Source organism: Cetorhinus maximus, chromosome 5, assembly GCF_964194155.1.
Source record: "Cetorhinus maximus chromosome 5, sCetMax3.hap1.1, whole genome shotgun sequence".
Lineage (NCBI taxonomy): Eukaryota > Metazoa > Chordata > Chondrichthyes > Lamniformes > Cetorhinidae > Cetorhinus > Cetorhinus maximus.
The window spans coordinates 33,869,197-33,890,997 of NC_135883.1; the positions used below are offsets into that span (position 1 = coordinate 33,869,197).

Consider the following 21,801-nt stretch of genomic DNA (forward strand, 5'->3'; position numbering starts at 1 on the left):
ATCTCCACTGAGCAGGAATGCATGTACACAACTGGGTCTACTGGGAAAAGTGGACAAAGTCCTATAGCAGGGCAGCCAGGTACCATTCAAGGAGGAATTTCTGAAAGTTGAGTGAAGGACCGACAGATTTGGATTCAGCAGCAGCTGGTGGGGTTTATTCCTTGAGCAGTGAGTTATTTTTTATTGCAGATACAACATCCACTGGACCCCAGATTGTAGATCTCTCAGTTCTTTTTGTAGACAGGCTAGAAGGCACAGAAATATAAAACACTGAAGAAGACAGTGACCATCTGCTAGAGGATTTATTACTCATATGGACAGCCCTAATTTCTCCTATCACCACCTGACCATAAACAGGAAGGTGGTTTTTGATTTGATTCCCCCTTTATAAGCAGTAGCGTGTTTCCCAACTCCTCGATTTTGATGTGATCCAATTTCTATTAATAACACCACAGCAAACTCTTGATGGGATGAATTCAGAGGGTTAGTTTATTTGCACACACTCAAACGTGGGAGGAGGATATCAACATTGCCTCCTTTTCACTCATACAGTAAAAGAGATATTGAAAGAGAAAGATTTATAGTGCAGAGACCACAGAGAAAAGAACTATTGTCTCATGTGTGTGCAGAGTCCAGAATCAAAGTCCAATGATATATTCCTTCACAGAGGTTGGCAGGACGAACTGATGCTGGATAATTCACTTTTCCAGTAGAGTTCACTTCCACCATGAGATAGGCACGCAGAGATGAATTAATCTTGTTGGCGATGGTACAGGAGTTCCAGTAGAAACAGGGTAGATGGGACCAGGCATTCAAACCTGGACAGAGCCCCTTTTCTATGCTGCTGCTTGGGAGATGGAAAGATGGCAGACTGGCAGACTAAGCTTTGCAGCTCCACAAGGCAATATTATTAGTTCTACCAGCTGGGGGGGTGCGGGGTGGTACAGGGGGAGGGTGAGGTCATATCACATGACTCCTGTCTCTCCACACCGCATTTGAAAAAGGACGTGTATTCCTTGTCTGGGTCCCTGAGATTGTTAAATGTTCCATCCATTAAGAATTTAAAGGAAGGTTGCAGGGCTCTTTGTCCCAGCAGATGAATAGACTCCAGTTGGGAAGCATGGGTTCTGTAATGCAGAGGTCCTTGTATGGCTCCCTTTGAATTTAGTCTCTGCAGCCCACGGGGGTTTGGGGGGGGGGGGGGGCGTGGTTGCAGAGGGGGAATTTCTTTGATACTGCCAAATAGCACCTTTTGTTCATAGCTTCAGCCATTTTAAAAGGGCCATTTCCCAATTTTTAAAAGTTTGGAAATTAGCCATTGAGGTCTTAGCCCCCTGACAGTCCCACTGAACCCACCAATGAGAAGCATTATATATCACTGTCTGACCACAGTGAGCTACCCAGGGAGAGCTCGTTGGATCAAACTGCTGGAACAAAGGTATATTAGTTTGTGTTAAAGTAAGTTGACACCCACACTTCAATCTCATCAGCAAGCCATCCTTGCATTAAAGTCATCCTTCAGTGCAGAAGCAGAGGCCAAAACTATAGAGCTTCTACAGCTGAAGAATCTTATACAGGAATTTCATCTAGATTCAGTTCTGGAGATTCAATCCATTGTTGATAATGGTGTAGTCTTTCCTTCTTATGTTAACACCGTCATCCCACTGCCTGCAGCGGAGCAGCCTCACACTGAAGCAGCCATGGCAATGATGCCACTGCCTACTGAAAGTGCAAGTAGTACCTTAAGTATAGTGGGGAAAATGTATTGTCTTCATATTGTGCCATGTCCACAGGATTTTCATCATTCTTCTTCTCGTCTTCCACATTTATTCAAATCTCAGATGCTGAATACCTGTCTCATCATTGTCAGTTCAGCAGTGAATGATAGAGCTGTTCAATTCTTTCTCAAAGGTCAAGATACTTCCATCTTCTCAGACCTTTCTTTAGTGTGATAAGAGGGAGCAAAAGATTCCAGACAGAGTGCTAGTTTGTCCACTTGCTGTTCAAGAGAGTGCAATTGTCCATGTCCTGAAGTTTTCTCTCTTGAATCAGTCTTTCATTGAAAAGGTTTCCTGACCCTTACAATTAGTCATCATAGAGATCACAACCCAATTACCAGAGGTCAGGAGAAGCTGTTATCCCACTCTGACAATATGTTTGTCTTCCAGGGAAAAGATGTGCGACTACATATGTCCACAATGTCCCCCCAGAGAGCTGAGAATGCTGTGGGAGATTGAAGACCTTTATGGCAGTGACTTGGAGTGAGGTAAGGGAAGGAGTTGGAGAGAATCTCTAACAGTACAGGAGATTTACAGAAGTTTAAAAATGTATTATAAATCGTTTAAGAAAATTGTTTAAGATTGTTATTAAAAAAATTGAGATTATACTTAGGAGCAGGTGTAGAATAAGGGGTTAATAGTTATGGTAATGAGATAGTAAATCATGATGGAACAGCGACATCAGTAGTCATGTGCAAGAGACTGAGAAAAGAAGATGGAATAGTTTTTACAAGAGAGAGATGTACTTACCTAGAAGCCTAGAGTATACTATAGTATAAATAAAGGTGTTTTTGAAGAAGCCTACCAGAGTTAGACCTAAGTCACTCATAAGTAGTGGTAAACCTTCAAAATCTAGAACAGGCCACAAGTTACCCAAAACTAGATTCAAATAGTATTCAAAGGGAAAACCAAACTACAAACCACGGTTCACAATAAACATTATCAGGATATAATGAATCACCTCAGACTGTGTGTGACTACAAGCCTATAAAAATTTGAGCTTTCCTTAATAAGTTGTAGAGAGTCAGGATCAAAAGGATCGATGAAGGTTACATCATCACCCAGATGGAAAGCAGGGTAATTTTGTTTGTTTCTTTGTATGACCACTGCTTAGAGGCATTACAAGTGTCAAAGACTTGTTCAAACACAATAAATGAATTGCAATGCAATTAAACTCCAGCAGCACTCCAGTAACACTTGAAAGCTCTCAAGTCTGAGCTTTGCCAACCTGCATCTATGTTTTCTGGGATTTTGAAGAATTGGTGTTGTCCCATTAGCTATGATATTTACAAACAGCATAATGAATGAGTAACAAATTATTTTATGCATTATTCAATTACACTTGCTCATGAAACTATTGATCCTCTGTGTGTTTTATCTACTATCTGCATACAGCTGGGGAATATATAGGTTGTTAGACCAATTGTTTTGGCATATTCATCACATACAAAATTATCCATGCCATCAAAGCAGCAGTTCATTTCCCTATTCTCTGCAGAATGCTGGCTTAATTCCTGCCAGTAATCAGCATCTCTGTGTCAAACATGGAGAGCTGAATGTGATTGTTGCCCTGTGCACCCTGTATTATTTCTGAGCTTTTAATTTCAAGTTATAGAAGATTATCTCAAGACCATTTACACGTACCATATACTTCATCTAGGGTCTGGAACAGGGGACATTGTCTTCATTTGTTATCTTTATAACCATCTAAAAAAGACATAAGAGCACAAAGTCATTCCAATAAACATGCATGAAGAAACATGACATGAATACATGTATTTTACAATTAATGAATTCATCTCTTCTCAGTGAGCGCCTTTAATCCACTGAAGTTCGTAATTCAGCAAAAACACACTAACACTAATGTTCACTAATTCTGTGTAACTAATAGTGACCAAAATCCGGTGGTGTTACTGAAGAAGCTGTGTGGCCAGATGTTTACTTATCAGAAGAATCATTCTCAACCTGAATAACGTAACTTTGTAAAGATTGCGATAGTTGCTCGTTTATCGCCATATAAAAGCTGAGGAAGAATAGAGCAGAAACGTAGCAGTAAATAGCTAAGATACTTGTGTGTTATAATGTTTAATTTCAAGCTTCTCGATCCAGTCCATGTGCTGAATCAGCCCTTGCAGACAAATACGCAAATACCACGTTTTCATTTAGAACTAATTTCATGGGAAATTGAGTGTACATTTTAAACAGATGAGTGTGTATCACTGAGGTCAATAAACTGATGCAAATTAATGGCAGGTTTTACAGGATAATCAGTTCATTTTACATGTCTGCATTCTATCTGCTGAATCTCTAATGGAATCTTAGTAAACTGCCATTTTGTTTTTATTTATAAATTACTAAATCTTACCAAGTCTGTGCACCTGAAAGACCTACCCTTGGCCTTTGTTGACCTTCTGAAATGAAATCCAAACAGTTTTCTGAATTTCAGCTGTCCCCTTGGTGCCTGGAACGTAAACCATGGTCTTTCAGCCAGTTCTTCTAATTCCTTAACCTATAGGACAACTAAGCTACAATTAACTGGCCCAACCACTGAACGTGAACGTTCTGACAACCAAAACTACATCGAGGTATTACCCCTCTTCATAGTGACCTCTGGGACATTCTGAAGCCAGTCCAGCAGCAGCCAGCTCCAGCAGCAGCATTTTTCCTTTTGCTGCTTGTTAAGGGAGCAAGTTTGGGAGAAGAGAAACCTTCTGAAGATTTTACAGTTTTTGGCTTAAAGGAAAAGGAGGAGCATACCATAAGGCTACATGTCTGGGAATTAGATGCCAGCGGGATTGGGTTTAGCTGTCAGGCCCCTGTGGTTAAATTGCTTACCAGCTGTCACTGTAAGGAATCACACATGTTAAATGGCCACTTGGGTAAGGTACTGGGTTTTGATATTGGATCTGTAGCCCAACATAAATCACTACTTTCAGAAGAGCAAATGAGCAAACTGTATAAAAAGACATTTCTAAATGATAAAGGGTATTATGTGGTCAATATAGGGATAAATACTTTACATGCACAGTACTTACAGGATTACCTTATCCTAAAGAGTAAAATATGGCTGTTGGTTGAATGCATTGAAAGCAAGGAGATTATTCATATATTATATTAGTATTTGGCATGATTATTAACTGAAAATTATGTCGGTTCTATATTTTTATATCCCAACTGCAGATTCCTCACGTTCTTCTTTTCATGAAAAGTTGAGATCTAACCTTCAGCTAAGGTGAGAAAGATAAGGCCAAGTTTAACAGAATAGAACTGGACCACGGGCAATTTCTCTTGCTTTACCTAATGTTGCTGTTACTCCACCATCACCAAGGTATCTATCTTGAACTACAAGTTAATGGGCAGAATGTTTAGCTCAGCGGGGCAGGCGCGTGCCTGACCCGCTCAAGCGTTAAATAAAGCGCATTCACGTAGGCCAAGCGTGCCGACGTCAACGTGCGCACTCGTGGTATTTCGGTAGGCGGGCGTGCGATGGAGACGGAGGCACGCCCGCCATTAATTAAGGCCCTTGAGAGACCAATTGTCTCCGACTTTACGGAGCCCGTAGCAATTTTTAGGCTATCGCACGGGCAAAACGGGCAGGCGGGCAAGTCACAATTTGCAAAACCTCATCCACGGGAAGGATAAGAGGGGTCAGTGGCCTTGTCAAAGTGATTAGTGAGGAGTTTAGGATATCACTTGCTGCTGCTTGCAACTGTGAACAGGACAACTTCATGTCGCTTCAGAGCTGCTTTCAGAGAATTTAGAGGCTTCAGTTCAGGACTCAGTGTTGTTTTCCAGACCCCCGGAGGACTCACACCGTGTGGGGCCTTCCAGGTATCAGACAGCCTCCCCTTACCCTGAGAATGAGGATTGTGGTCTCCGCTGGAGGCACCTCCTCAGAGGAGGAAGAGAGGGTCAGAAGGGGGAGGGGGTCAGGTGTCCCTATTCAATTTCCAGAGGAGTGACCTGTGGGAGGACAGGCACAGGCACAAGGAGTGCAGGGCCAACAGGAAGTCCAAGGTGGAAGGAGCCGCAGAAGATGCCAATATCCTGCTGCCAGGGTTTACAGGCGGCGATGCAGCTACCTTAATATGTCTGAGGTGCAATGCCGACGGAGGCTCCGTCTCTTAAGGGAAACAGTGACCTCCATCTGTCAGATGATTGGCCCTGAGATCAGCTCCGACTGTGTGGGTGGACACCACATGCCAATGGCTCTGAAGGTCACAGTAGCCCTCAACTTCCATGCCTCCAGCTCTTTCCAGGGCTCAGTGGGGGATCTTTGTGGACTCTCCCAATCAACCATCTACAGTTGTGTCAAGCTGGTGACAGACGTTCTGTTCAGGTGTGCATTGACTTTCATTCATTACCATACAAACGAGGCCTGCCAAGTTGAATGAGACAGGGGCTTCGCGGCCATTGCTGGCTTCCCCCGCGTCCAGGGTGCTATAAACTGTACACATGTGGCCATCAAGGCACCAGCAGGTGAGCCCAGAGCCTTTGTCAACAGGAAGGGCTTCCACTCCATGAACGTGCAGATAGTGTGTGACTACGGGATGCAGGCTCTGCAAGTCTGTGCGAGGTACCCAGGCAGCTCCCAAGACACTTACATCCTGAGACACTCCCAGGTGCTGAGGCTCTTCAGTGCTCCAGCCTGACTGGATGGATGGCTGCTGGGTGACAAGGGCTATCCCCTCAAATGGTGGCTCATGATGCCCCTCTGCCATCCAAGAACAGAGGCTGAGCAGCGGTACAATAGGAGCCACGGCACCACAAGGGCTGTGGTGGAGAGAACCATTGGTCTTCTCAAGATACGCTTCCAATGCCTGGACCGTTCAGAGAACACACTGCAATACCCCCCAGATCATGTGCAGCGATAGTGGTTGCATGCTGTGCTCTCCACAATCTGGCACTGGAAAGGGGGGACGCAGTGGAGGAAGAAGATCTTGATGCAGCTGCATAGGCAACAGACGATGAGTCTAATAGTGAGTCCGAGGATGTGCACGGTCAGGAGAACGCTGAGGTGCTGACCTGGGTAACCTCCAGGGAGGCAGGGACATCCGGGATGCTTTGATCCAACGCTCCTTCAGCTAGGCTACCAAATAAGAACCACCACCACATGCCAGGGCTGCAGGCTCCATACTTGATCCCTAATAGGACCAGTTCCTTGGTCAACAACATACACTATGTGCCTTTGCAATAAAGTTTCAGCAGACACACGTCCATCATAATATCATGGCCTACCCCGCACCTACAGAACAAATGAATCATACAGAGGCCAATAGCACAAAATAACGTCTCATTTACTTGTGAATGTGAAACATTGAAGAAATTAACATTACCGGTGTTTTTAATCACACTATTAAAAAACGTAAAGAAAAATCGGGCAACCAAATATCACCCGTGATCAGGCCATGTGTTAAGGTGCTTTAAGTTTTTGCTTGCAGGTGCAACGTCTAGGTGCTCCCCCCTTGCTGGCACCAGCATTATAGATAACCTGCTCACTTTGCTGTCTTGTTGGCCTTGATGACCTTGACGGGTGTCCTCTGGCCCATAGAACTTGTGCTGGCCCCACCTGGGAGGGAGCGGCCAGTGGCATGGCTGGCATCTCCCCAGTCACCGCAGCCTCATCAGATGCCACAGTCACTGGCAGAGGGGCGGAGGATCTGCTGCTTTCATCCAGAGCGCTCTGAGAGGAGCCCGCAGAGACGACAGGCAGCTCGTGGGCCAACATCAGGCCGCATTGGACCTCCCTGCTCACCATTGATGGTCGGGCACCTAGCTGGGATATTGGGTGCCCAATCCATCTCCCATACTGACACTGACTAGCTGAGGTCATTGCTGGTGTGAGGGCTTGCAGGTCCAAGCACATCCCCCAACCATTGATTGAGTCCCTGGAGGAGCCTCTCCATGAGACACGCCACTCTCTCCATGGAAGAGGCATTACGCTCGGCCATGAGGGTCAACACAGTGCTTATGGTCCGCAGGGGCTCCTCCATGATGGACACCATGGCATGCATTTCCTCATGTATCTCGCCAGATCCTCCCGCACACCCTGCTGGACTTCCAGCATCTGCTGCCTCATGGAGGTCTCCAGAAGCCCATCATCAGCCATCGACTTGAGTATCATCCTGGTCTCCAGCCGTTCTCTGACTGCCGGCGCCCTGGGCACTCTCTGCCTCTGCCTGCACCTCAAGCGAGGGTGAAGTGCCCTCACCAATGTGCACCAATAGACTACGCAGCAATGTTATGCCCACTGAGGTGTTGGTATCTGAGCTGGTGCTTGCTTGACAGAGAGGGTGTGACGCAGGTGCATGGTGAGCATGGTGGTCCTCAGGTGTGGGCCTTCAGGCTGCTCATGACGACTACCTGCTGGTGACCCTAAAAGGGAGAAGGAGGACATGTGACACTGTCATTGTGCATGCCTGACACCCTGATGAGATAGAGATATGCATCATGGTGCCCTCGTCCTTCCATTATCAATGGGAATTCCAGGTTCAAGGTTCACATCAATATAGAGACTACACTGGAATGGTAGCAATAACCGACATTCTCACCTCAGTGCACTGCACTCTTACCTTCCTCTGGCACCTGAACCTCACCGCAGCCACTTGACTGAGGTGCATGATGCCTCCCTAGCCCCAGGGCCTCCTGCTCGTATCGCCAGTCTGGGACTTCTCAACATTGTTATGGGATGTTTTCTCCTGAAAGGGCAGAGGAGCATTAATTAGTCCACTCTCTACCTGCAGCGTCATTGCAGCCTGGCCAACCCCACCTGAGGAACACCTCGCAGGGCTCAGCCGATTCGTGACCCTGGAGTCGCAAGACACTCAGTCCAAGCAGCCAGGGCTCACCCCCTTGGCCAGATCCTGTCTCATTGACATTTGCCACTCACACTGTAACACCCCTGACGTCCATGGGGGGGATGGGCAGCTCTTAACTGTTCTGCAAAGTGACCCATGCCAACACGGTGCTCACCCTTCCCGATCGCAGGAGGGCATTAAAGCGCTTCCGGCACTGCACCCATGTGCGCCTCACCACGTCGTGGCTGCTGACCCTGGATGCCACCTCCTCCCAGGCCTTTATGGTGAGGTGGGGGGGGCTCCTCCTCCCATCCCTGGGGACAAGGGTTTCTCTCCTCACTGCAACCTCCTCCAGGAGGGCTACGAGGCACTCATCCGAGAAACACGGGGCCGACTGCCCCGCTGGCCAGCTCTCCCGCCTGCCGTGTCCACCCGCAACGGTTTCCATTGAAGACTTCTGCGTCCTTCCATGGCAGCCTTGCAGGGACGGCCAAGGCCGCTTTTGAATCTGCTGCTGGGTCGCCATTGAACCCGACAGATATAATGCCCCCGCGCCCGCCCACCCCTTCGCGCTCATTCCCAAGCCACGCATCACGCAGGGTGGGCCTAATTGGTCTGCTCGTGTAAAATTGCGGAACACTGGCGATCGGAGGTGGGCGCTTTGGGACCCTATACGCCAAGGGCAAAATTCTGCCCAATATTACATACACAGGCCTGATAGCTTAAAGTTTAAAAGTCATCTGGTCACTGGGCCTTTCTTGTGATGGGAATTTGCTGAAGAAAGCCAACAGGAACTGTATTAGTTTTCTCAGACATACTCTTTGAAAGTCACTCTCATAAAAATAAGGTGAACTTTCGAAGGGATTAATGCCGCCTGTTTGGCATTAAATGAATTTGCACATTTCTTGCCTCACAACAAAATTCTGCAATGAATTTTGCAAACTATACAGGTTTGTATATTTGAACACAACAGAGTGAGAATTGGCTCAGAACCAAATTGCAACAATTGTGCTAGTTATAAGTGGCATTGGGTCACCAAAATTACTTGTTTTTGAAAATTCTTTACAATTAAACATAGTAAGGGTGGAAAAGTACCTCCTTCAACCTCCCATCCAAGCATACTCCATCCTTATCCCTGGTGCAAATTGTGAAGACCTTATGAATTTCCTTATTCCCAAAACTAAGATTACTACTTTTTTTAATTCATTCACGGGCTGTGGGCTTCGCTGGCTAGGCCAGCATTTATTGCCCATCCCTAGTTGCCCTTGAGAAGGTGGTGGTGAGCTGCCTTCTTGAACCGCTGTCGTCCATGTGGTGTAGGCGCACCCACAGTGCTGTTAGGGATGGAGTTCCAGGATTTTGACCTAGCAGCAGGGAAGGAACGGTGATATATTTCCAAGTCAGGATGGTGTGTGGCTTGGAGGGGAAATTCCAGGTGGTGATGTTCCTATCTATCTGCTGCCCTTCTCCTTCTAGATGGTAGCGGTCGTGGGTTTGGAAGGTGCTGCCTAAGGAACCTTGGTGAGTTACTGCAGTGCATTTTGTAGATGTCTATCACTTGCTGTTTATGCTGTTTGGTACACAATTAGTCCTGGGTTATAGCTTCACCAGATTGACACTTCATTTTTAGATATGCCTGGTGCTGCTCCTGGCATGCCCTCCTGCATTCTTCATTGAACTTTGGCTTGAAGGTAATGGTAGCGTGGGGGATATGCCAGGCCATGAGACTACATATTGTGTTCAAGTACAATTCTGCTACTGCTGATGGCCCACAGCACCTCATGGATGTCGAGTCTTGAGTTTGCTAGATCTGTTCAAAATCTATCCCATTTAGCATGGTGGTAGTGCCACACAACACAATGGAGGGTATCCTCAATGTGAAGGCAGGACTTTGTCTCCACAACGACTATGCAATGGTCACTCCTACCAATACTGTCATAGACAGATGCATCTGCAGCAGGCAGGTTGGTGAGGCTGAGGTCAAGTATGCATTTCCCTCTCGTTGGTTCCCTCACCACCTGCTGCAGACCCAGTTTAGCAGCTATGTCCTTTAGGACTCAGCCAGATCGGTCAGTAGTGGTGCTACTGAGCCACTCTTGGTGTTGGACATTGAAGTCCCCCACCCATGGTACATTCTGCACCTTTGCGGCCCTCAGTGCTTCCTCCAAGTGATGTTCAACATGGAGGAGCACTGATTCATCAGCTGAGGGAGGGCGGTACATGGTCATCAGCAGGAGGTTTCCTTGCCCATGTTTGGGCTGATATCATGAGACTTCATGAGGGCCAGAGTTGATGCTGAGGACCCCCATGCCAACTCCCTCCCAACTGCATACCACTGTGCCGCCACCTCTGCTGGGTCTGTTACATTATCTGTAAGTTATGATTCCTTGAGGATGGCTATGTGAGGCTGTTGCTTGACTAGTCTATGGGACAGCTCTCCCACTTTGTATGGTTGACAGGCTATGCCGTTGCCATTTCTGCTGCCTAGGTCGATGCTGGGTGGTCATTCTGGTTTCATTCCTTTTTTGAGACTTTGTAGCAATTTGATACAACTGAGTTTTCAGATGGTATTTACATTGCCATGGGGAGTGGGGGGCGGTTTGTCACTGCAGATTTCCTTCTCCTAAGGGGGAATTAGTAAACAAGATGGGTTTTTACAACAATGGTTTCATGGTCACTATCAGACTTTTAATTCCAGATTTTTATTGAATTCAAATTCCACCATGGTGGGATTCGAACCCGGGTCCCCAGAGCCCATTACCCTGGGTCTCTGGATTATTAGTCTAGTGAGACTACTATTACACCATCACCTCCCCATACCACTATGCCGTCACCTCTCCCGCATTTATAGCACTCAAAAAAACAGGCATTACCTCAGCCAAATGTGCATTTTGGAAGGCAGATGCAACTGAGGACTAAGCTGAGGACTGCTACACTGTCCCAGCCTTCACTTGCTTGACTGCTTCCTCTGCTCTTAACCGCACCCTGCATCTTTCTTCTTCAACCCTAAACTCCATCCCAACAATACTCACCTTCATCTCCCTTGTCACTTCCTCCAGATTCAGCTCCACAAGATACACCACATACTCCGTTGATCCTTTCCCATCTCAACTCCTAATCACACAACCAACTCTCCATGCCCAAGACTCATTGGCATTAAGAACTGCTCCCTTTCCTCTGGCACTGTCCTTCCACCCTTCAAAGATGCTGCGCCCACACACTTTCCTTAAAAGAGCTCCCCCAGATCTTTTACCTTCTCCAAATAACCATCTCCTTCTCTTTAAAATTCTCAAATACCTCATTCCCAACTAATCACCCGTCATCCTCTGTTTAAATCACTTCATTCTGATTTCCATCCACAACCATGGTCAAGGTACCAATAGTATCATGGGTTTCTCAGAAGACCTGAACACATCAGCCATTCCATCCTCTCCTCCATGACACTGATTCCCAACCAAACATTGCTAGTACCTCTCCTGTAAAAGATCTCTTCTCCAGCCTGTACAATGTGGCTCAACATTTCACCCTTGGCCTCAACTTGTTCTTCACATGTATGCTGGCTCTTGGCAACATCATCTACAAGGATAGTTTCAGCTTCTATATATACACCGAAAATACCTAGCTTTGACTCTCTACGCTGACCCTTGAATCCAGACCTTTGCTGTACTGCCTGACCATCTGTTTTACATCATGTGGATGAGCCAGAACTTGCTCTGACACAGTATTCTTTTGATTTTCACAATAGTGTTTATTAACATACATTTCATTGCTTAGTCCTCAGTTCCATCCGCCTTCAAAATGCACATTTGGCCTAGGTTAAGCCCGTTGTTTTGGGTGCCAGAAGGCCCCTTAAAGTTCCAAAATGGTGGTTGTGGCACCCATGCACATTCCTAAGGCAAAGTGAGCCTGACATCATATTAGTAAAAGCTTGGACACATGCACTTAATACCTGCTGAAAGCATGCAGAGCATGAAAATTCTGAAATCAATCAGCATGTACCACGGACTTGATGCTCGTCCAGCCATTTTGGAGCTCCAGGCTCCAGACAATGCTCTGCCTTAACTGCCAACATTTGAAAACATCATTGAACATCAAAGACCGCCTATCAGTGCTATTTAAAGAGATCATCCACTATTTACAGGTTAGTTGCTGGGTTGTTTGCCTTGGCTGTTGCTGCAATTCTACAAGTTTTGAGTGCTTTCTATAGTTGGTTAAATTTTCAGAAGTGTACAGGAAGTGGTCAGACACTACTCTTTGGTGGCTTAAAACCAGTTGCTCCCAGGCATGGGAATAGGGATTTCTCTTGGCATTGAACATGATCAGAAGAATAAGCAACACAGGACAAACTGATAAAAGACTAAAGACGGGGAGGGAGAGAAGGCTGTCAGCAGGAGGCTATATCCACAAGGGAGTCTTTAAGGAGCGGATCTGTTGGAGAGTGGGTTGCTGAAGTTCTGTAATGTCCTGGAAGCCCCTTTACACACAGGTATCCAGAGCCATGATGGCAGCAGACTGAGCTTCCATGACATCAAGATGAGGTTGCATGAACCAGTCTGAGTTCAACTCCAGCACTCAGGCATTGACTGGATGTTGCTGATGCTGCAATGGAAGCTGAGACATTGGCCATCAGACACTGTGGGCGGGATTTTCTGGCCTCGCCCACTGCCAGGATCATCCGATCCCACCAAAAGCCAATGGACTTTTGGCTGGCCGGCCGCATCCCCCACGGTGGGTCCCACCATGGCGGGGCATCCCACCATGGCGGGGCCGGAAAACCCTGGCCTTTTCTCCCAGTTGTTTCCACAGGAGTGGTGTTGGAGGTAGCCACCCTACAATGCTGGAAAGAATGGACTCCTAACTCTGGAAAAAAATAAACAATGCCAAATTGGCACTGGAGGTCTCTGTGCTCCTTAACACTGAGGGCAGGCTTCCCTGTGCAGCAAGCATTTGACAATGTGCATCCATCAGGTTTCCTATGTAACCTGGACCATCGGAGTGCTCATCTGAGGTCTCTCAAGCAGAACCTTGGCCCATTTCTCCACTTCTCTGGCTCCCATGTACTTGTGTCTAGTTTCTCACCATGTGCACGTCCGCACTTTAGCCAATCCTCTAAATTATGCACAGTGTCTCTCTCTGAGCTGGTCGCTGCGACTGTGAAATGGAGAGGTTCACGTCATCATCTTTCACTGTCTTCTTGCTCTTCCTCCATTCCCTCGTCATGTTGTAGTTCTTGGGTATGTGAATGGATAAACAGGCAAGAGGAGGGTTGAGAAGAGGAGGAAGGATAAAGTAAAATTAGTGGTTGCTTACACTCACTGCAGCTTCTTAGTCAGAAGAGGTTGTGGGATGAGGAAGAAGGTGAATGAGAGAAGGATTAGGTATGAGGATACCCTCATCTTCTATAGCTTCATCTCGACCAGTGGCCACAGTTTCAGCATGGGGCTTAGGAACATGCAGGTTCCTGTTGGCACCAGTTATGTGCAACTTTCTCCTGCACAAGAGGAGGTTTGCCAGTAAGCAGTGTGTAATCTGTTTGGGTGATGTGCCCATCATGGTTAAATAGCTGCCAGTGTATGTTAGCAGTGAAACATGGGTTTGTGGCTTGTAGCAGTGCTAAATGTGTGAGGCTGAAGTGAAGCATATTAAAATTAGGCATGAGTTGTGATTGATAGGGACTGTTGGTAGGTGAGTGACGGTGGTGCAGTTGGTAGGATATGGTATTTAAGATGAATTCGCTGACCTTAACTACATATCAGAGATCACTGAGAACTTCCAGCTGCAATGCATCTATACCCCTGGAGCTTTGCTCTTAACATTGACTTTCCTCATTGTCTCTCACCATTGCCATCTGACAATCTATCTGAAGGGCCTCCACAAAGGAACAGGACATCTCTCCTGCATTCAATCTCTTCCATAAAGATCTCCAGTGCAGTGTCTGAAAACCTCAGTGTTTGCTCTCTGCTATGATCAGCCATTGCTGATTATTACACAGTATATATTCCCAATAATCATAACACCTCTAGCAGCCGCAATATACTTTCCCATTAAGAGGTGCAGACTAGCTTTAAGAGGCTAGGAAGTAACCAGATTGGGCACTCTACTTTTAAAATTTTTAAAATTCATTTACAAGGTGTGGGCACTGCCAGTTAGGCCAGCATTTATTGTATATCCCCAATTGCCCTTGAGAAGGTGGTGGTGCGCTGCCTTCTTGAATCACTGCAGTCACTAAGATGTAGGTACACACACAGTGCTGTTAGGGAGGGAGTTCCAGGAGTTTGAACCAGTGACAGTGAAGGAACAGTGATATATTTCCAAGTCAGGGTGGTCAGTGTCTTGAGGGGAACTTCCAGTTGGTGGTCTTTCCCATGCATCTGCTGCCCTTGCCTAAGGAGCCTTGATGAGTTTCTGCAGTGCATCTTGTAGATGGTACTCAGTGCTGACACCGTCTATCAGTGGTGCAGGGAGTGAATATTTGTGGATGTGGTGCCAATCAAGCCGGCTGCTTTGTCCTGGACGGTGTCAAGCTTCTTGAGTGTTGTGGGAGCTGCACTCATCCAGGCAAGTGGGGAGTATTCCATCACACTCCTGACTTGTGCCTTGTAGATGGTGGACAGGCTTTGGGGAGTCAGGAGTTGAGTTACTTGCCGCAGGATACCTAGCCTGTTCTTGTAGCCACAGTATTTATGTGGTTAGTCCAGTTCAGTTTCCAGTCAATAGTAACCCCAATGATGTTGAGAGTGGGGGATTCAGCGATGGTAATGCCATTGAACATCAAGGGTCAATGGTTGGATTCTTTCTTGTTGGAGATGATCATTTGACACTTGTATGGCATGTTACTTGCCACTTGTCAGCCCAAGCCTGGATATTGTCCAGGTCTTGCTGCATTTGGACCTGGACTGCTTCAGTATCTGAGGAGTCGTGAATGGTGCTGAACATTGTGCAATCATCAGCAAACATCCCCACTTTCGACCTTATGATGGAAGGAAGGGCATTGATGAAGCAGCTGAAGACGTTTGGGTCCCAGGGCACTATCCTGAGGAACTCCTGCTGTGATGCCCTGGAACAAGGTGATTGACCTCCAACAACCACAACCATCTTCCTTTGTGACTCCAACCAGCAGAGGGTTTTCCCCCTGATTCCCATTGACTCCAGTTTTGCTAGGGCTCCTTGATGCCACACTCGATCAAATGCTGCCTTGATGTCAAGAGCAGTCACTCTCACCTCACCTCTGGAGTTCAGCTCTTTTGTCCATGTTTAAACCAAGGCTTTGATGAGGTCAGAAGCTGAGTGACACTGGTGGAAACCAAACTGAGCATCAGTGAGCAGGCTATTGTTAAACAAGTGCCGCTTGATAGCACGTTTGATGACCCCTTCCATCACTTTACGGATGATTGAGAGTAGATCGATGGTATGGTAATTGGCTGGGTTGGATTTGTCCTGCTTTTTGTGTACAGGACATACCTGGGCAATTTTCCATGTTGCTCAGATGGGTAGATGCCAGTGTTGTAGCTGTACTGGAACAGTTTGGCAAGGAGCACGACTAGTTCTGGAGCAGAAGTCTTCAGTACTGTTACCGGAACATTGTCAGGGCCCATAGCCTTTGCAGCATCCAGTGCCCTCAGCCATTTCTTGATATCACCTGGAGCAAATCAAACTGGCTGAAGATTGGCACCTATGATGCTGGGGGCCTCCAGAGGAGGCCGAGGTGGATCATATACTTCTGGCTGAAGATTGTTGCAAATGCTTCAGCCTTATCTTTTACACTGATATGCTCGGCTCCCCATCATTGTGGATGGGGATATTTGTGGAGCGTCCTCCTCCTGTGAGTTATTTAATTGTCCATCACCATTCACAACTGGATGTGGCAGGACTGCAGAGCTTAGATCTGATCCATTGGTTGTGGAATCGCTTAGCCGTGTCTATCATTTGCTGCTTATGCTGTTTGGCACACAAGTAGTCTCATGTTGTAGCTTCACCAGGTTGACATCTAATTTTTAGGTATGCCTGGTGCTGCTCCTGGCATGCCCTCCTGCACTCTTCATTGAACCAGGGTTGATCCCCTAGCTTGGCAGTAATGGTAGAGTTGGATATATGTCAGGCCATGAGGCTACAGATTGTGTTCGAGTACAATTCTGCTGCTGCCGATGGCCCACAGCACCTCATGGGTGCCCAGTCTTGAGTTGCTAATTTGTTTGAAATCTATCCCATTTAGCACAGTAGTAGTGCCACACAGCACGATGGAGGGTATCCTCAATGTGAAGACGGGACTTTGTCTCAACAAAGACTGTGCACTGGTCACTTCTACCGATACTGTCATGGACAGATGCATCTGCGGTAGGCAGGTTGGTGAGGATGAGATCAAGTACATTTTTCCCTCACCACCTGCCGCAGACCCAGTCTAGCAGCTATGTCCTCTAGGACTTGGCCAGCTCGGTCAGTAGTGGAGCTACCAAGCCACTCTTGGTGATAGACATTGAAGTCCCCCACCCAGAGTACATTCTACGCCCTTGCCACCCTCAGTGCTTCCGCCAAGTGGTGTTCAACATGGCGGAGTACTGGTTCATCAGCTGAGGCCGGTGTGGGGGACGCGGGAGCGGTACCTGTCAATCAGCAGGTTTCCTTGCCCATGTTTGACCTGATGCCATGAGACTTCAAGGGGGTCAGAGTCAATGTTGAGGACTCCCAAGGCAACTCCCTCCCGACTGTATACCACTGTGCTGCCACAGGACATACCCAGGGGTGGTGTCTGGGACATTATCTGTACCGTATGATTCCGTGAGTATGACTATGTCAGGCTGTTGCTTGACTAGTCTGTGAGGCAGATCTTCCAATTTTGGAACAAGCACCCAGATGTTAGCAAGGAGGACTTTACAGGGTCAACAAGGCTGGGTTCACTGTTGTCGTTTCTAATTCCTAGGTCGATGCCGGGTGGCCCGTCTGGTTTCATTCTTTCTCATTGACTTTTTAGTCTTTTGATACAACTGAGGCCATTTAAGAGTCAACCAAATTACTGTGGATTTGGAGTCACATGTGGGCCAGACCAAGTGAGGACATCATGTTTCCTTCCCTAAAGGGCATTCATGAAACAGATGGGTTTTTACAGCAATCAACAATGGTCATCATTAGACTTTTATTTCCAGATTTTTACTGAATTCAAATTCCACCATCTGCCGTGGTGGGATTCAAACCCTAGTCCCCAGACTACCCTGGGTAACTGGATTACCAGTCCAGTGACAATACCACTACCCTTCCGCCTCCTTACTGATCCAGGCTGTGCAGTTAGCACTGGTTGCACCTAGAAATCACAAAAATGAGGGGACATGACAAAGTTGGCATGTTGCCTGCATTCCACTGAACAGGCACATTTTTATCACATCACAGCCTCCACACTCATTTTCAAAGGCTAACCATTTTGACCCCTCAGGCTCAAATCAGCAACATTTAGTGTAAAGCATAACTTCAGCATGCTAAAACAACCATCCAACCATTAGTGATGCTGCTGTATTATCAAGCCAATATGAACAAGTTCAGCATCACCTATATCTAAAGAGCTGTGGGGGTCCATGCAGCAGAGGCTGACCAGAGACTGCACATCACTCTCTCCAGGACAAAGTGGAGGAAGAAGAGGTGAAGGTTACCTACTTTGAGGAAACTAATGTTCAGGCAGGTTAGTAGACCAAGACTCATTGGAGGTAACTTTGGCTTTGAATTATAGCGTAAAATGGGTGATATTCAAAACATCTCTCCAAAATATCTGATCTGATACTGTCCATTTTACATTATAGCCCAAAATCAAAACTGTGTTCACTAATTGCCAACTATTTTCAGTGAAGGACAACCTTTAGCAACAGCAATGTGAGCATACATGTTCCAAGCACTCGGTTGATCTTTCTTAGTTCTGTACCAGTCTATTACCAAGGACAAATGGAGACAGTGGCGTAATGGTATTGTCACGTAACTAGCAATCCAGAGGTCCAGGCTGATGCCCTGGGGACATGGATCCAAATCCCGCCATGGCAACTGGTGGAATTTAAATTTAATAAATAAAATCTGGAATGTAAAGCTAGTTTCAGTAATGGTGACCATGAAACTATCATCGATTGTTGTAAAAACCCACCTGGTTCACTAATGCCCCTTTAGGGAATGAAATCTGCCGTCCTTACCCAGTCTGGCTTACATGTAACTCCAGGCCAACAGCGATGTGGTTGACTCTTAGCTGCCCTCCGAAATGACCTAGCAAGCCATCCCTTTCAAGGACAATTCGGGATGAGCAATAAATGCTGGCCTTGCCAAAGACGCCCACATCCCATGGAAGAATAAAAACATATCAGGAAAGGATGAACAGGCTGCATCTCTTTTCTTTTCAAAAAAGGCGTCTGAGGGGTAACATAATAGAGGTGTTTAAAATTATGAAAGGTTTCGATAGAGACAATACAGAGAGAGTGTTTCCTCTACTGTGAAAGTGCATAACTAGGGGCCATCAAGTCACCAAGAAATCCAATAGGCAATTCAGAAGAAATTTCTGTACCCAAAGAGCGGTGACAATGTGAAACTCATTACCACTGGGGGTGGTTGAAGCAAATAGTATAGATGCATTTAAGAGGAAGCTGAAAAGCATATTATGGAGAAGGGGATAGACGGTTACGATAATAAGCTCAGATGAGAAAGATGGGAGAGAGGCTCAAGTTGAGCATAAACAACAGCATAGACTGGTTGGGTTGAATGGCCTTTTTCTGTGGCATATATCCTATGTAACTTTTTCAAACCCACACTCCAAAAAGAACACTACATGCAATGGGAAATTACATTTACTTGCATTTATTTCTGCCCCTCCATATATTCCTATGTGTGCTAATCACAACACCCATGTTTCTCCCTGATTTTATCATACAATATATTTATCCCATTCCATAATATTAGAATGTGAGGAAATACTCCTCAAATGTGAGCAGCAAATTTGCTGACAGGTTAGTGTGAGAGCTGCACCTTTCTTGGGTTGGTCATGGTCTGGATCCTCTGGGTGTAGAATGATGTAATCCCCCTGCATCGACTTAAGCTATTGGCACATATGCTAAGGCTTCAAGAAGCTGCTTGCTACCTGACAGCTCCTCCTTGCTATACATCTGGTGCAGTTGCAGAGAGATGAGCTGGATGCCCCACAATCTCAGAGGATCACAGAATTGTTACAGTATGGAAAACCATTCGGCCCATCATGTCTGCACTGACTCTACGCATGAGCAATTCACTTAGTGCCATTTTCCTGCCTTCTCCCTGTAACTCTTCAGATAGCCATCTAATTCCCTTTTGCAGGGAGAACAATCTCCATTGCAGGTGAAGGCCTAAATGTTCATTTTGCACAGTGATTTAAACTGCCTATTTCAGCAATGCCAGACTTCCAGAACTGGCTGCCCAAGGTCCCAGTCACAGCACTGAGAGAAATATGTACCATGCATCGTCCCTCACTGTTTTTGGGCTGCCTTGCAGATGGCCAGGAAAATGCTACTTGCTCCAAAGAACTCTGTAGTTCAATAAAATTCTCCTGTAAAACTGTAGCAATGTCAAAGATGCACCTCCGCAAATCTTTGACAGGCTGCTGAGAGTGTGCTCAAAGGATGCTCTGAAAGCCTTCTGCTCCTGAACTAACTAGTAGCAGGTGGAGTGTTTGTGGCAATGTTCTAGTGCTGGTCCTGGGGCACCACTCCCTTTTCTTCATGGCAAGGAGATACAGGGGCACAATTTTTAATGCATCCCCCAGACAATGGCTTCCAATACAGGTAAAGTGATAAGAATTGAGTGCTTCATGCTGTGAGTGACAATATGAATGATCATATCAAATGGAGTGTACTTGCTGAGTGGTGCCACATCAACTCCAAAGTTGTCAGCTGCTTTTTTCAGCTAGTTCATCTTTTGTTCTCATTCACCCCATAAGATTGTGGGACCCAAGACCTGGAAACAGAACACAACGATAAGCACGTTAGGTTGTGAATGACCTACAGAAGTGGGATTCCTTTGTCTTGAGCACTTCCCTCCCCAGCCCAAAATCTCCCAATAATCTGCATGCTGCTTTTCCTGTTGTTCTCTTTATGTGGTGACAGTTTCTATAGAATAAATGTATGTAGCACCAAGGGCATAATACAATTGGAACCCTTACTGCTGCAAACCCACAGTGTTGCTTGGAACTGTACCTTGTATGGTGAATGAGTATGCATGTGCATTTCAGTGAGCACACCTATCTTGGCACTTCTTCTGACACCACTGAACTTCTGCATTTGTTGCAGGTCCATTTGACCTGAGACAGCAATTGTTTGTTGGGGCATCTTCCTCCAAACTTCATTCTTTGCTTTTTTATGGGGAGTTGGGCCTCCTGTCCTGAAGATTGAAACTCCCCATTCCCATATCTCCTGCATCACCACCTCCAAAGCTTTGCTGCTGCACTTGAACCTAAGTGGCTCTGCTTCAAAGGCTAGCTGCAACCCTTTGAGAGCTGCTGACTAGTCTAATCATCTTATTGACAGACAGTCAATAATAAGGTCTCATTCATAGTGCACGTGTTTTACGTGCTTAAACCCTATTCTAATAAAGGCCCATGGCCTAAGTTAGAAAATCTGACTAAGAAAGCTCTTTGCATTGTACATGGATGTAGGAAAAAAGGGTTACTGCTCAAAAAATCAACTCCTATAGATATCATTCTGTCTGAATCACGGTCAAACATGCAGGTCTGGATTTTCACTGAGTCGCGTTGACTTGGGAGCCCTGTAAAAATGGCGGGCAGGTCGCTATTCTGGGATTCCCCACCCCATTCCCAAGCTGTGCAATTTTCAGGAGTGCTTTTAAACGGTGCAGGCTGGTTCCTGTTAAAAGCCCATATCCAGCACTCTGGACCTGGCTGGCTCCATTGCAGGGATAGGCATCTCCTACACCTCCATGGAGTTGGGCCAGGTTTTTAAAGTATTGTGGTTCACAGTCCCTTAGAGGAGTCATGAACCCTAGTCTGCATGAAGTGACATTTTAAAAGTTAAGTTCAAAAGGTTCCCCTCATGCCTCCGATGCCAAATTACAACCCCCCCCACCCATTCACCACCCCCCATGGCATTTCATGCCCCTATGCCAAGCCCTGCCCTTCCACTCACCCCCTATGACCCCTCATGCCCCTATGTCAAGCTATGGCACTCCCATCCCTATTGACCCATTGCACACTTTCAAGAACCAATGAATCCTATAGTACA

The 21,801-nt window shown here is 46.4% G+C and overlaps 1 protein-coding gene across 7 annotated transcripts in view; it reads right to left on the reverse strand.

Moving 5' to 3' along the window:
• dcdc2c (doublecortin domain containing 2C) overlaps nucleotides 1-21,801 on the reverse strand; it is a 247,501-nt gene that overhangs the window by 8,278 nt on the left and 217,422 nt on the right. For 4 of the 7 annotated variants that reach the window (XM_078541685.1, XM_078541684.1, XM_078541686.1 and 1 more), the window contains exons 13-14: nucleotides 4,144-4,239; nucleotides 3,423-3,485 (exon numbers count right to left, since the gene is read on the reverse strand). In XM_078541685.1, the coding sequence (XP_078397811.1) occupies nucleotides 3,435-3,485; nucleotides 4,144-4,239 (147 nt within the window). In that variant the 3' untranslated portion in view covers nucleotides 3,423-3,434. Of the gene's footprint in view, nucleotides 1-3,422; nucleotides 3,486-4,143; nucleotides 4,240-21,801 lie in introns of those variants that run through there. The other 3 variants (XM_078541687.1, XM_078541688.1, XR_013576581.1) reach the window with 3 other exon arrangements.